The following is a 15181-nucleotide window of genomic DNA, read 5'->3' as shown; positions in this document are numbered from 1 at the left end:
CAGTAATTCTCAGTAATGAATGTCAGAGGTACATCCTGTTGGCTGGAAGCCACTTTAGGAAGCAGAGGTGTTGGCTGAAGGCCACTGTAGGAAGCAGAGGCCCTGCAGTCTCCTAACTTTACTGGCAGTAGGGAATCGTGTAAAATTGAAGTCTGAAGAAAGTTTCTTTCCGTCAGTGTGAGTGTGAGTCCATACCAGATGTGAATACGAGGTGCATTCAAAAAGTATCCGACCTTTGTCCATAAAAGGACAAATGATTCACCAATCAGCAACTTAGTTTTGTTGGAGTTGACAGCACTCTTACTGCGCATGCTTGTAAATTTTAAAAGCTCCAGTGTGTGGCAGTACCCGCCTGTGAGGGCCAGAGTGCAGACGTCCAGTACAAGCTCGTCGGATTATCATCCTTACACAACATGTCGGAGCGCATCGAGCAGCGCTACTGCATTAAGTTCTGCCACAAGCTTGGCGATACACAAGTGCAAACTATCCAGAAGATTCAGCAAGCCTTTGGCGATGAAGCCATGGGAGTAACACAATAAAGGAGTGGTATAATCGCTTCAAGCAAGGACAAAGCTCAGTTGAGAGCAAGCCACGGTCAGGCAGGCTATCCACCAGCAGAAACGAAGAAATCATTGAAAATGTTCGTCGAATAGTGGAGGCCGACCATCGTATAACCATCAACGAAATTACTGAAGAAGTAGGAATAAGCACAGGATCAGTTCATACAATTTTAACGGAAGATTTGGCCATGCGACGAGTGTCTGCTAAATACGTTCCCAAGTTGCTGTTGGAACAGCAGAAACAACTCCGCCTGGAAATTGCACAAGACCTGCTTGACTGTGCTAACAGTGACTCTGACTTCATGAAGACTATCATCACTGGTGATGAGACATGGGTGTACGGATATGACCCGGAAACTAAATTTCAGTCATCACAATGGAAGCATCAGACATCACCAAGACCCAAAAAAGCGCGACAGGTTCGTAGCAATGTCAAGGTAATGTTGACATGTTTTTTTGACTCCAATGGTATTGTGCATCATGAATATGCACCAGCAGGACAAACAGTTAATAAGGAGTATTACCTTGAGGTTATGCGACACCTTCGAGATGCAGTACGACGAAAACGACCGGAAATGTGGGCGGCGCGAAACTGGCAACTTCACCATGACAACGCAACTGCTCATTCTGCCCACCTGATCCACGCTTATCTGGCCAAAAACAACACTCCACTTGTTCGTCATCCTCCCTACTCTCCAGACATGGCACCTTGTGACTTCTGGCTGTTCCCTAAACTGAAAACAACTCTGAAAGGGAAGCATTTTGAGTCGAGAGAGGAAATTATGAGAAAAACGACAGCAGAGCTGTACAGCATCCCAGTGTCGAGATTCCAGAGATGTTACCAGCAGTGGCAGCACCGGTGGGAAAAGTGTGTGCACTCCCAAGGGGAGTACTTTGAAGGTGATTGAATAAATTTTTTTCAAATGTGCAAATTTTTCTCTTTATGGACCAAGGTCGGATACTTTTTGAATGGACCTCGTATATCCTTTGGATGACAAAATACTTATCAGAGATGTAGTAGTTTGAATGGTCATTGGCAAGGAAGGATTAAGTTGTGCAGACTAATTGGCAGAACAGAAGTGCTAGGTCATTCCAGGAGTAAAGCATAGTAGGGTGGAGGGGTCCAATGTGGCTTAACACAGTATTCAGGATAGTTAGGCAGTATGCTGCTCTGTAAGCAAGGCAGGATAAAATTCTTGGCTTAACACAGTATTCAGGATAGTTAGGCAGTATGCTGCTCTGTAAGCAAGGCAGGATAAAATTCTTGGCTTAACACAGTATTCAGGATAGTTAGGCAGTGTGCTGCTCTGTAAGCAAGGCAGGATAAAATTCTTTCTCCGCATTGAATCAAGCATGAGAGTACTGTACCTTGGATAGGTTAATTTCTGTTAAGGAACTGATTTTTGGAAATGAACAGATAAATCTTGTACCTGGTTGTGATGGTGATAGGGAAGTTGGTTAGGAGCAACCCAAGGAGAGGGCTGTGAGCTGGGGATCTGTGCATTGGATCAACCCTCAGAAGGGATCAAAGATAAGAGGGCATGATTGGAATCTGGTCAGAATTGGTTTTGATAGATGACTAGCATTGGTATTTTACCGCTTTAGGAGAAAATTATTGATCTCAACTGCTACAGCTGTATCTGTGTGCCTTAGCTAGTTGCCAAGACCTCTGTCTGAAGAGGTCATGGGCCAGGCGGCAGGTGAGGAGTTGCGCCAGTTCTTGACAAGTAAGACTGATGGTGGGAATGTCCAGGGATGAGGCAGGTGAAGCAATATGTAGTAGGTCTGTCATCATAAGTGGGTTGGGGTGCTGGCACTGATTTGGAGTTGTTGATAATAAGTGGGCTGGTCCATGAGAGATCCAGGTGAAGGGTAAGCTTGGCTATCCATTGCACCGTCATTGAACCACAACTTATTACCAGAAGTGGCCAGGCCAGCCAAGGTATCTTTTAAATAGAGAAGACTGATCACTGTTGCAGCTAATTGGCCACTATAAGCAGGCTGAGTGGAGCTGCTTTGGGCTGAGCATTGGTACTTGGCATCTTTCAAGCCTTGGCCAGCCTCTCATCTCTGACTCAGTACAAGATGGACCACACAGTACACCAAAGTATTGTCGTACAGTGCTAACAAAACAGTCATCTCCAGAGTAGATAAATCTTCACAGATGATTGGGAATAAAATTAACAAATTTCAGTGCACCAAAACATCATTCATCAATTGAGGTGAACCAGTGCACAAGGTAAAGAATTGGGGAAAATTTATTTCTAGGTACATAATACCATTAAATAAAATTAATGGGCAGGGTTGATCAAATTGTTTATATTTTATCTTATGCATAAAAGCTTCTTTGTCTTAAAAAAATGTGGAGTTTCATGTTTGCAAATACGAAAATTTGGAAATTATAAAAATTTACATTTTCTAACTACTTTGTCTTGTTTCTCAACTTGTAATTAATTACATGCTTTTTAAATGAAGGCTCATTAAGCATATGTAAACTAAAAGTTCCTGTTAGAGTTTGCAGTACAGTAGTTCACTGCGAAAAATAACTTTATGCCATGCCTTGTAAGAAATGTTAGCCTTATAGCCCATGTAAATGTTATATTTGGCCATCCACTGCCACCGTCTGTTGACGAGTTTATGAAATACTGGCTAAATTACATAGCTGAAAGGTTTTCCATAATAGTTATAGAATTTGGTATTTTCATGTAAGTTACTTACCAAGTAATTTCATAGTTATAGTTTCTAACTTGCAGGCAGCTTTTTATTTAAAAAATTGTGATAGAACTTTGATTGTTTAGTGTAGATGACAAGCCTGCCTACTAATGGTAGTACTGGAAAGGACTTGGCAGAAAACCTCATTCTGTTTCTGCCAGCTCTCAAGTAAACATTGGGGTTTGCAGCAGCTTTGGTTCCTTGCTCTTTGGTTGAATAACTGGATTTTGGTGTAATATTATTGATTATTTGGAGTAGCCTTCAAGCCTTGATAGCTTTCAGGATCAATTTTTTTAGTTTTTGTTATTATGTCTGATTCAAGTTCATCTAGTTTTCGCTGCTGTAGCGAATGTTGCAAAACCAGATTGATCAAATCTTCATATGACTGATATAATATGCAATAAGTGTAAGGGTGAGGAATGTAGTAAGGAGAGAACGTGTGCTGAATGTAATGAGTGGCCCGAGCGCGCGGCTCCAGCTTTCAAGCACTCGGCGCAAGATGAGCTTAAGTGGAAGGTACTTAAATATCACATAGACAAGTAAGGGATAGGAAGAAGAATTCGGCCTTTAGAGCCGAGAAACGTGCTACATTTAGCCTAGAATCTATAAGTAATCCTAGGTTAGAAGATGGCCCTGCTATTCCTTCTTCCCCCCTTCCCACTTTTTCTCATGCTACTAGCCCTCCTACTTTTAATCCACCTACTCCCACGCCTGGTTTCCTTGCTTCTGACCCTTGCCATTGCCAGTCTCAAGTCTAGGTTTGACAAGAAATTTAAGCTAGTAGTGAATACAGTGAAGTGGAGGAGGTGGCCACTCGTCCCGCTGGTTCTAGACAAAGGTCACTGCCTTGCTCCCCAGAACCTGGGAGAAGACATACCAGAAGTCCAAGGGAGGCCGCTAGCGTTGGCCCATGGGTAGCTGCCCCTCAGTCGAACCTTTCGAGCCACTGGAAAGGCATCTTGACAGGTGACACTGTTATGCAAGTAAAGGAGGTGGCTTTTTGTCCCGCCAGTTCTTCTAGATGAAGGTCACTGTCTTACTCCCCTGAACCTGGGAGAAGACATGCCGGAAGTCCAAGGGAGGCCAGTGGCACGTGCCCACGGGTAGCTGCCCAGGGCCCTCAGTTGAGCCTGTTGCATGTTCCCAAGTACCTGTAGACAGCCACTGGAAAGATGTCTTGATGGATGTCCACCAATTATTGTCCAGTTCTGAGGATTCCGGCACTGACAGGAGGCACCTCAAGTGCTATCTTGATGCGTCTCACCCTCTGAAGAGGCATGCACATGACATTGCACACCGTTCTCTGTTGCCTGTTTAGAGGTATAAGGAGGCAAATCTCAGCCCAGCCTTCCTGCAGTTTCGTTATGGATCCCTCTGTCTCTTCGTCGGTCTGACATCCACTCTGCATGGGATAGCCCGAGGCCTTCTGTCCCGAGTGCCCGGTTGTTGAGCGCCGGTTGTTGAGCGCCCGTTGCTATCATCCAAGCACTATGCTCCGCCTGAATGGTTGGGACCACCTCCCGAGCACCTGTCGCCAGCTTTCGACACCCAATGCCGGCTCCCAAGTGCCTGGTGCCAACTCTTTAGTACCAGTCTCCTGCTCTCAGTGCCAAGCACCTGCTTCTGACCTTGGGTCTCCTAGCCTGTGCAACTGTCCTTCAGTATATGCTGGTGAGCTGCGCTACCTTTTCTGGCACCAGCTGCCTTGGTTTTGCCTGCCTCAACCTTCCTGATGAGGAGCCATCCAGATGACAGACCTAGGCCCCCCACAATGGCGCTTTCCTCGTCTCCTAGGAGGGCATTGAAAGAGATTGAAGATTGGCTTTCTGCTAAGAGGGAGCAAGGTAAGGCTTCCTTCACCTTTCCTCCCTCGTGCTTAATCCGTAGGAGGTATATATCCTATGCCACCAAGGAAGCTCTTTCTTCCTGACGTTCAGCGTTTTCATTGGTGAAAATTATGTTCCCGTCAGCAGAATTTAACCACCTGAACAGTTGGCACCACCTCCCGAGCGCCTGTCACCAGCTTCCGAGCGCCCAGTACCAGCTCCCAAGTGCCCAGTGCTAGCTCCTGAGTGCCCGGTGACAACTTTTAATACCAGTCTCCTGCTTGGAGCACCAAGCACCTGCTTCCGACCTTGGGTCTCTTAGCCTGTGCATCTCTCCTTCAGTATTTGCTGATGAGCTTTGCTACCTTTTTTTGGCACCAGCTGCCCTGGTCTCGCCTGCCTCAACCTTCCTGATTAGGAGCCATCCAGATGACAGATCTAGGCTCCCCACAATGGCGCCTTCCTCGTCTCCTAGGAGGGCATTGAAGGAGATTGAAGCTTGGCTTTCTGCTAAGAGGGAGCAAGGTAAGGCTTCCTTCACCTTTCCTCTCTCGTGCTTAATCTGTAGGAGGTATATTCCCTATATCACCGAGGAAGCTCTTTCCTCCTGACGTTCAGCATTTTCGTTGGTGAAAATTGTTTTTCCGTCAGCAGAATTTGACCACCTTGTCAAGATGTTTAAAGTTTTCAGTTTCTTGGACTGGACGGTGGGAGCGCTAGCCAAGAAGATTGAAGATTTCAGTGATTTAATATGAATCTTTGCCTCAGACTGGCTAGGAGTCCTTTCTCATGCAGACAAGACCATTGGGGATGGCTCTCTTGAACCTGCAGCACTTTTCTCTTTGGGTTTGGAAAAAAGAGAACTTTGGTGCTCCCTTACCACTAAAGGAGTCACTCAGTCTCAGAAGTCAGACCTCCGAAAGAAGTCGACTCATGATCTTCTGGCTCATTCTTCCAAACACCCCAAGGATTCGTCTGCGTTTGTTCCTAAGATGGTCTCTCCCCTCCAGCAACATCCCTTTCGTGGGAGTAAATCCAGGTCACATTCTAGGGCATGCTTCTCAGGCAGAACTATCAAGAGGAGCTGAACCAAGTCCTTGCCCAAGAAATGAGGAAGAAGTCCTCCATGCACAAGTGGGAGCCACACTTCTTGAGTTTTGGGAGAAGTGGAGTTTCAGAGGGGTAGAACAGTGGATTTTCAAGTTTCTGAGGCAGGGTTACTCCTTTCCATTTATGGGAGCCCCCTTCAGTTACTTCTATCATTTTGAAGGTCTAATCAAGAGGCTTGGAGAAACATTCGGCCCTTTTGGAGGTCTCCTCTCTCCTTTGAAAAAAGTCATAGAAGAAGTCCAGGACATCAACTCAAAGGCTTCTACAACCATCTGTTTGTGGTCCCCCAGAGTCCCCAAATCATCGGAGGTTGGAGACCAGTCGTCAGCGTAAGTGCCCCCAATCTCTTCGTCTAGAAGACGAAGTTCAAGATGGAGATGAACCAGTTAGTCCTTTCATCCATTCACCAGGGCGATTGGATGATAACCTTGGATATGCGGAATGCATACTTCCACATCCCCATCTATCCAGACTCCAGGAAGTATTTAAGGTTTGTCTCCCAAGACACACACTCAGGTGCCCCACTTCAGCGTCTAAACGCCTGTCTCCTCTTGGAGCACCCAGCGCCAGCTAAATCTAACAGTTTCGGGCTCTTTGCTTCAGCCTCTCTACGTCACCTCAGTTGTCCACTTGAGTCCTCACTCCTCTAGTAAAATGGCTTCATTTAATCAAGAGAATCACCAGCTGCCTTCAGATGGTCCACAAGCTTCTAGCCCTTTCGTCTTGCTTGGCCCATCAGTGGATGAGCCTACTGCGGAAGCAGTCGTCCATGAAGATGTTCATCATGTCATCCATCAAGACGTTCGTCAAGTTAGGCAAACTTCGTTTGAGTTTTGCAATTCTACCTCAAGGCCAACTGGGACAGGAAAACTCAGCCGGACACCTACGCGTTTCCCATAACCTGGAGATCAAGTCAGATCTACAGTGGTGGCTGTCTGAGTGAAGACTTTTGGAAGGAAAGCCCTTCATCTTCTGAGCCCAGACCTAGACTTCTATTCAGATGCCTCGGATATAGGTTGGGGAGTCCTCTGGGGGAACCGGGAAGTTTTTGGGACTTGATCACCGGAAGAACAGAACCTTCACATTGTTAGAAAGGGCTTCAGTGGTTCTCAACCCTAGTTCACAACAAGACTGTGGTAGTCCATTCAGACAATACCACATCCCTAACGTACATATGAAAGCGAGACAGCACTCACTCATTTTCTCTCTGCCCAGTGCTTCTCAACCCTAGTTCTTAAGACTGTGGTATTCCATTTGGACAATACCACATCCCTAACGTACATATGAAAGTGAGACAGCACTCACTCATTTTCTCTCTGCCCAGTGCTTCTCAACCCTTGTTCTCAAGACTGTGGTATTCCATTCAGACAATATCACATCCCTAACGTACACATGAAAGCGAGACAGCACTCTCTCATTTTCTCTCTGCCAGATAGCAAGAGACCTTCTACTATGGGCAGATCAAAATCAAGTGAGTCTAGTCACTCGATTTATTCAGGGCAAACTAAATGTTCTGGTTGATGAACTGAGCCGTCGAAAGCAGATCCTTCCCATTGAGTGGACCTTGGATCCCCTGGTATGTTGGATTCTGTGGAAACTATGGGGCAGGCTGACATTGAACCTGTTTGCCACCTCAAGGAACCATCGCCTTCCTCTCTTTTGTTCTCCGGCCCCATCTTGGACCTGTATGCCTTTCCACCCTTCAACATGGTCAGGGAAGTGCTGAACAAGGTTTGGGCTCCTTGCAATGTTATGATGACCCCCATAGCCCCGTTCTGGCCCATGAAAGAATGGTTCCAGGACCTGCTGTGATTGTGGGTGGACCTTCCGAGACTCCTTCGCCAAAAACTCTTTCTCATGGCCTTGGCTACTGCTAACATACTAGCGAGATCCAAGCCATCGATAAAAGGGTAGGTTTTTCATGAGGATATGCAGTTTGCTACTTCACCCTTGGATTCTTAGCCAAGAACAAGGACCCATCCAAGCCCTGGCTCTGTTCTTTCTCCATTAAGAAGTTAACAGACATCTTTGGCTCTGAGGAAGAAAAGAGAGCTCTTTGTCTTGCTAGCATTTTAAGGTACTACCTGAGTAGGACCGAGAAGATCAGAGGGCCATCCACTAACCTCTGGTGCTCTATCAAGAACCCGTCTCACCTACTGACTAAGAATGCATTGTCCTTCTTCGTGAAAGACTTAATTTGAGACGCACCCCCAGATTCTGGAGGACATTTTGCCTACTTTTAAAGTGAAAGCTCATGACGTCAGAGCAGTCTACCTCATTAGCTTTCAGGCACTGTATGTCCCTCACTTCCATTCTGCAGTTGACCTACTGGAAGTGCGAACCGATCTTCTTGTCTCACTATTTGAAAGGAGTTGAAACAGTGTTTGAAAATTGCAGTGCCTTGGGGTCATTACCAGTGGCTGGCATGATATTGGGGGAGGAAGCTTAGGAATCTCTTTTTCTCATACTATCTTTCTGCCTTAAAGTAAGGTATCATATTTTTGGGAGCCAGGTGGTATAATGTACCTGGAGTACCCACCAGTCTCAGTGGATGGGTTGTGGTGTTTTCAGTGTAGGTGACAGCATTGTCTGGTTGTTTTTTATATTGGTACTGTGCCAAGGGTAATGGCACTTGTGTATGCTTTGCCAGCAGTCAGGCCTATCCTCTGCTGCAAGGCTCCCACTTAAGTAGAGGCAACCCACGGCTTAACCACCATGCCACTACAGGTTAAGATGAGCACCAATCAGAGGAAGTATTCACCTGCAGTAGCCCTCTTACCAGGTAAGGAAACGACAAGCATTGTTTCAATACTGGCAAATTTCCCATTTCGAGGCAATTACCATGCCTTAATGTTTTGGAATAGAATATGTCCATGTATCCCACTCCCATTCAGCGTGGGATTCAGCTGTGTAATTGGCAAGTTACCATTATGAAAATGACATTTTCATAATAAAATTTGTTTCATATATACTTACCAAGTAATTACAGAATCGAGCCCGCTCTCCTCCCCTCTCATGACATAAGGGCACAAACAGAATGAGGTTTTCTGCTAAGTCATTTCCAGTAATCCCGTTGGTTGTGGGGGGGCGGCGGCAGGGGCTTGTCACCTACACTAAACAATGGAAGTGCTACTGTGATATTTTAAATAAAAAGCAGCTGCATGAATTAGAAACTATAGCTATGTAATTACTTGATTGATTGATTGATTGATTATGAAATTTAGGTCTTGAAGACCAAGTGCTGGAACCCATCAGGATTATTCAGTGCTGTAATGAAGGTGAAATATAATAATTAATGATATGATTGATAATGAATAGGTGAATGATGACACACTAGTAAAATTCAGTGTTAGAATATGAATGTAAAAATGATGAATGGTATTAGATAAACCGACAAAAAATAAATATATATTAAACTTTTATATTTTAAGATGTATATATACTCAGTATATAAAATAAATATGACTAATTACTTGCTAAGTATATATGAAAATGTCATTTTTCAGTATTTTCATGATGTGTAAAGTTAGTCATGTATTAAAATAGTCAAATACATTTTTTGCCATGTAGAGCTATATCTTTTGTAGGATTAACGTAATTCTTGACAAGGGAGCTTCTTTATTGAGAAGGAAGGGTTGTTTTCATTTGTTAGCTGTAGAGTAGCTTATCTAACAATAGACTTCCTGATACTGTGATATATGACATTGAAATTGATTCATGTTTTATGATAATAATATATCATGTACATATTTTGGATTAGCCTAAAACTCAGCAAGAATATTTTGTGTACTGAAAATAAATATTTGTGTACATTCACTAGCTGACTGCTTGCCTTATAACTTTCCCTTTAACTCAATCCATTCCGTTTTTGTAACATCCTTTTTTTTATGACTTTGACTTCTTACCCAATGGCACTCGAACAAATCAAGGAAATATTGTTTGTTTCTTATTCAGAATTTGATTACAATTTTGATGTTCCTGATCTGGTGAAAAGTTAGGACGATGGTAAGTTAAATGGTAGTCCAAACAACTTTGGTAGTAGAGATTATACTGACCCTCATAAGGTAATTGGATTTAAAAACTATTCCATATGAATGCTTCACTAAATTTTTTCCAGAGGAAATGTATGACCATATTGCAGAAGAATCAAACAAATATTTCTGTTACTTGGTAGCTAGTGAGCACTCTTTACCTAAAAGATCAATGTATCATCAGTGGACAGATTTAATTTCCTTGGATATAAAAGCTTTTACTTCAGTAAAGATTGTAATGGGGGTTAGGTCACTTCCCTACCTTTGAAGTTATTTTAGTGAAAATAGCTTTATATTAGGCACACCAGGTTTCAGAGCAGTTTTTGTCAAGGTTTGACAAAAGTTTAAAATTGAAGCAACATTGCCACTATAGGGTGGAAATATAACTTACAAAATCTTGTAGTAACTGCATTTAGAAGGGGATCAAGGAAGAAATCTCAAAGGTGTGGTCGATTCTCAAACCCTATTGAAGCATTTTCCAGCAGAGTAAGTGGAACTCCAAAGTATAGTGTTTTATAACTTGCTGAAGAATTGCCAAAAAAGAGGTAAAAGAGAATGTTGAAGAAGTAAACTGTGTAAAGAAGCTGCCACTTGGTATCATTCCTTGTCTTGAAGTGCACCTTACCTATAAAGTATGCAAGAAGCATTGCCAGTGGGGATAATGAATATAAAATATATTTATTGCTTATGGAAATGATGGGTAGTGTCACTGATAAGTTATAAAAAACAAAGCATTTATTTTTTTTCCAGTTGCCCTTATTTGTAATCTGTGTTTAGAAGCCAAGTCTGTATTATTAACATACTCTTTTGGGATAGCAAATGTGCACACACAACAAGAAGTGTTGCTAGTGTGGAAAATTAATATACTATTATACAGTGATAATGCACGAAAAGGATGGCTAGTGCTGCTAATGAAGATCTCAGTATTCAACATATTTTAATTTTTTTCCACATTTTCCACCTTTTCATAAATTTTTACATATCATAGGCTACATGTCAGCTGAAGTAATGTTCTGTCCTGAAAATATAGTGCCTAAAGATATAAACAAAAAATTGTTGGCACTGAAAAGATTTCAATTTTTCATGTGGAATGTGCACTTGGCTAAATGAATGCTAAAATAAGTTTTGCAGCCAAAGGATTTAGAAAGTGGTAAGCTTATTGAAATAAGGGTTTTTAATTCATCGTAGTTTTAAAGACATTTTGAAAAAAATTCAAAGGTGGATGATAGTTATTTGAAAAGGATTGTTAGTTGGTGTAGTGCAAATATGGGGAATGCAGGTAATTGCTGGATAACTATATTCACTGGCTAATAACATATCTGAAAGAAAAACAACTGTGATTCTGGGAACATGGTAGACACGATATTAGGCATGTATATGATTACAGTGAGGGGGTTGTAATGAAATCAAATCCTTGTCTTTTGCATGATATACATCAGCATGTGATCAAATACATTTATTAGTAGCACTGACTATATTTGTAATGTATAGTGTGGAAAGTGATTGTGTAAGAGTGTTGGACTCAAATTCTTAATGGTAATGCTGTCTGTCCTATGAACTTTAATGCATAACCTCATAAATGTTGGAGCATTAGTAATTTTTTCCAAGGTTCTTTTAATGAGCATTTGTAAGGGTGTGAGAATTTGATGAACATTGCTTCTTGAATTTGTTGATAACCATGCTTCTTGAAAAAGTGTATTTTTGAAAGCCAATCTCATAAAATTTGGGTAAAGTTATTTATAGTTGCCTTGTTGTTTATACTTCCAGAAAATACCCTATAATTTCATGGCTGAAAGAGTAATTGGAGCAAAATTCTTAGATTTCTAGTTATTTTAAAAATAAAAGTTTGCATATTTAGAAAACTCATTATTTTTCAATAGCCTTTTGTGCATCATACCAGCTTTGGACACCCCACAGAAGAATCTCTTAGTTCCACTGGAAAGTGTATGCATTATTTGTGTCTCCATCAGGGTAAAAACAGAATTTTTTAAGCCCCAGATTTATATTACTATCTTAACTCCCATGTCAATTTTAGTGTGTTTTTGATGTATTTAAGTTTGTTTGTAATAAATAAGTAACCCTTATTTTTATTTGTTGTGATAAGTTTCTATGCTGGTCTTGGTTGATTTCGGCAAGTGTCTTTATTGGTTCCCAGATACTGTAAATACAGCATTATGATATTTTTTTTTTAAAGTAGCTGACCAGCTATTAATTGCTTTTTGGTATGTGCATTTTCAGCTGCTCATTATTCTCTGCCTAATTTGTAAGTTAATATGCAGTAAATTTTCATTCATGTGGCGCCCCTAGGTTAGCTGTAACAAGTAAATGGGCCTTTAGTAGAGCCTTTGTAGACCAAGTATCCCTGTTTAAAGATCAGGCTATTTCAACCTTTCTGGCCTTAATGGGTAGCTTTAATGTAATTCCATTTTTTGAGATGCTGCGCCTTTGGGGAGGTGTGCAGGCAGCTTACCATCCTCATCTGTATTTGTTTGATTACTGTAGACATCATGGCAATGAACTTGCTGGCAAGATTCTAATTCTCATATTTTTAAATTATGAGTCAAACTTTTGTGTACTACAGTATGCATTTCACTTCAGAAGTTCATTCCCTCCATTTATGGGGACATTAACTAAAGCCATCTCACATGAGTGCCTGTCCAGGTTGTAAAGTTGTGGACTTGTTGAAGTAAATATTGTTTATGCAGTAATAAACGAAATTGATGCAGACCCATTATTCTACACAAATTGGACCTCCCTAACCCCTCTGTTCCTTGCAGCTGTACTAGACAGTGCCTTTAACCTGTTAAGTGTCCCCCTCGGATGAGTTCGCTGCTAACGCACCGTCACGCTTTTTCTCGCAATTAGCGGTCATATCACTGATGATAGTTTTTCAAAGTTAACATTGATTTTTATGCTTATAATTCGTACTGTAGTTAAGAGCAGGAATTTTATTAAATGATGGGATAAAAAACTTTTAATACTGCTATTATTTTATTTCATAAGACTATAAAATACTGAACGAAAAGTGTTATACATACATGCACTATTATTCTTTTGTATACCAATCTCTAAAGCAAGGGGCTACACACAATCCATCTATGTACTCGTGATTGTGGAGACAAATGTTCTACATTCTCATCTAGAAACTGATTTGCAAATCTGTTTGTTCTTTCATGAGGTAATCAATGATTTCATCATCAAATTATTTCTAAAAAAATTCTAATGGGTTCTCTTTATCCTCAACTGAAAATTTCACGCCGGGATCAGCAACAAAAGTAAAGGGATCTCTCTCTCTCTCCCTCTCGGAATCCAGTCACTCGGCAATGAGAAGTCATCTTCACTTTTGCTATCGGAAGAAAAGTTTGTTTCTTCAATATCCTCATCATGGAGGATTCAGAACTAGAGCTCTCATCATCAAATATGTCTTCAGTATCAGACACCTCGTCTAGGATTTGATTTATCTCACCTGAAGACATACGCCTCCTCTTTGTGACATTCATTGAGAAAGACATCAAGGCTGTGTTATCTCTGAAAACGCCCAAAGCGTACTGAAAAAAAATAGTCATCTAGGCATCAAGCAACCAACTGAAAAGAGTTGCCAGGGAGGAAATACGTCATCAATTACAGCTTACGTGTTCTGAGAGTGTTACCAAATGATGTTCCAACATTTTCCATACGAGTAAACGTATTATTACGGGGCTGACAGCTTGAAAAGCAGAGTTAAAGTCTTGAACGTAATATCCTGTTGAAGGCGCTACCGAGTAGATCGCAGTAAACGTATTATTACGTGGGTGACGCTTAACAGGTTAATGACTGCTGATACAGGGCTGGTGTCACACATGCATACACCATCAGGTGGAACTAGGAGGAGGATTATTCATAGTGATGTATTAGGAAGTTTGTATGATGCACAAAAGGTTACTGTAATGAGTTTGCTTAGATTAGATTAGTATTTTCAAAACATAATTACTTCCAGAAAATGTTGAAGCCTAGTCCTTAATGTCATCTTCACATGTGGGATGTAATTTTGTAGCGTAATTGCAGTATAGTATTAATGTTTTTAGGTGAACTAAATTTATATAACCTTTTTACAGTATTCTTGTGTATTCACAGTGTTTATGTATTCACTTGGAAGCTGCTTTTTTACAGATGTAATCTAGTTGTGAGATGTAATGCCTTTTTTGTGATGTCAGGGTTTTCGTGTGCCATGTTTTAATCTGATTGAATGTACTAAAGTGTTTGAACTAGAGAATTTTCACATAAATACTTGCCCTAATTTTTTGAGACAATGAGGTAAGTATAGTTGAAAAAGCACACTTACGTGCCAGTCACTTGTAGATTTATTATCCATTTAATCCACAAGCTGCTTAGATACAGGACAATGTGTGCTGCTACTTCTATTTATTAGTCCCTGCTGTTGATTCAAAGCTTAAGTTGGGTCTTGAATCCCAACACTATTTTTGTATTGTGTTGGGCTTTATATTCATTGAAATTAGGTAACTCACATGCTAATGTGAAGTTTCCTGTGTTTTTTCTTTACGTAGACTAGAGATGATGTCGTTTGGTGACAGGTCACAAGCAGCAGCGAGTGGGCCAGCTGGAATTCTACCTGCACAGAAGGTACCCATGGGTCTTAATTCTATTGCGGGATACACGCAGAGTGGCAGTGTAGGCAGTATAGGTGTGAACTCTACACTCAATAGTTCACGATATACTGCTGGTTCCCCACAAGTTGCCGCATCAGCTCTCTCACCTACAGTAGGATACCCACCGTTAGGAGGAAATCCCCTCAACTCTACATATCCAATAAATCCTGATGTGAAACTGAAAAAACTACCATTTTATGATATGTTAGGAGAATTACTAAAACCTTCATCATTAGGTAAGATTTCTTGTGCTGTGTTGGATTGCATGACTTGAATTTCCTTGTTTACATTGTGAT

The 15181-nt window shown here is 41.5% G+C and overlaps 1 protein-coding gene across 13 annotated transcripts in view; it reads left to right on the top strand.

Annotated features, from left to right (window-relative positions):
- Window positions 1-15181, top strand: part of Su(var)2-10 (E3 SUMO-protein ligase Su(var)2-10) — a 166432-nt gene that overhangs the window by 17025 nt on the left and 134226 nt on the right. For 9 of the 13 annotated variants that reach the window (XM_067133953.1, XM_067133904.1, XM_067133897.1 and 6 more), the window contains exon 3: window positions 14784-15121. In XM_067133953.1, coding sequence (XP_066990054.1) covers window positions 14784-15121 — 338 coding nt within the window. The remainder of the gene's footprint in view (window positions 1-14783; window positions 15122-15181) is intronic. The other 4 variants (XM_067133959.1, XM_067133930.1, XM_067133925.1 and 1 more) reach the window with 1 other exon arrangement.

Source organism: Macrobrachium rosenbergii, chromosome 3 (assembly GCF_040412425.1).
Source record: "Macrobrachium rosenbergii isolate ZJJX-2024 chromosome 3, ASM4041242v1, whole genome shotgun sequence".
NCBI lineage: Eukaryota > Metazoa > Arthropoda > Malacostraca > Decapoda > Palaemonidae > Macrobrachium > Macrobrachium rosenbergii.
Note: the sequence above shows the minus strand (reverse complement) of the source record. Positions and strands in the feature narration are given on the sequence as shown.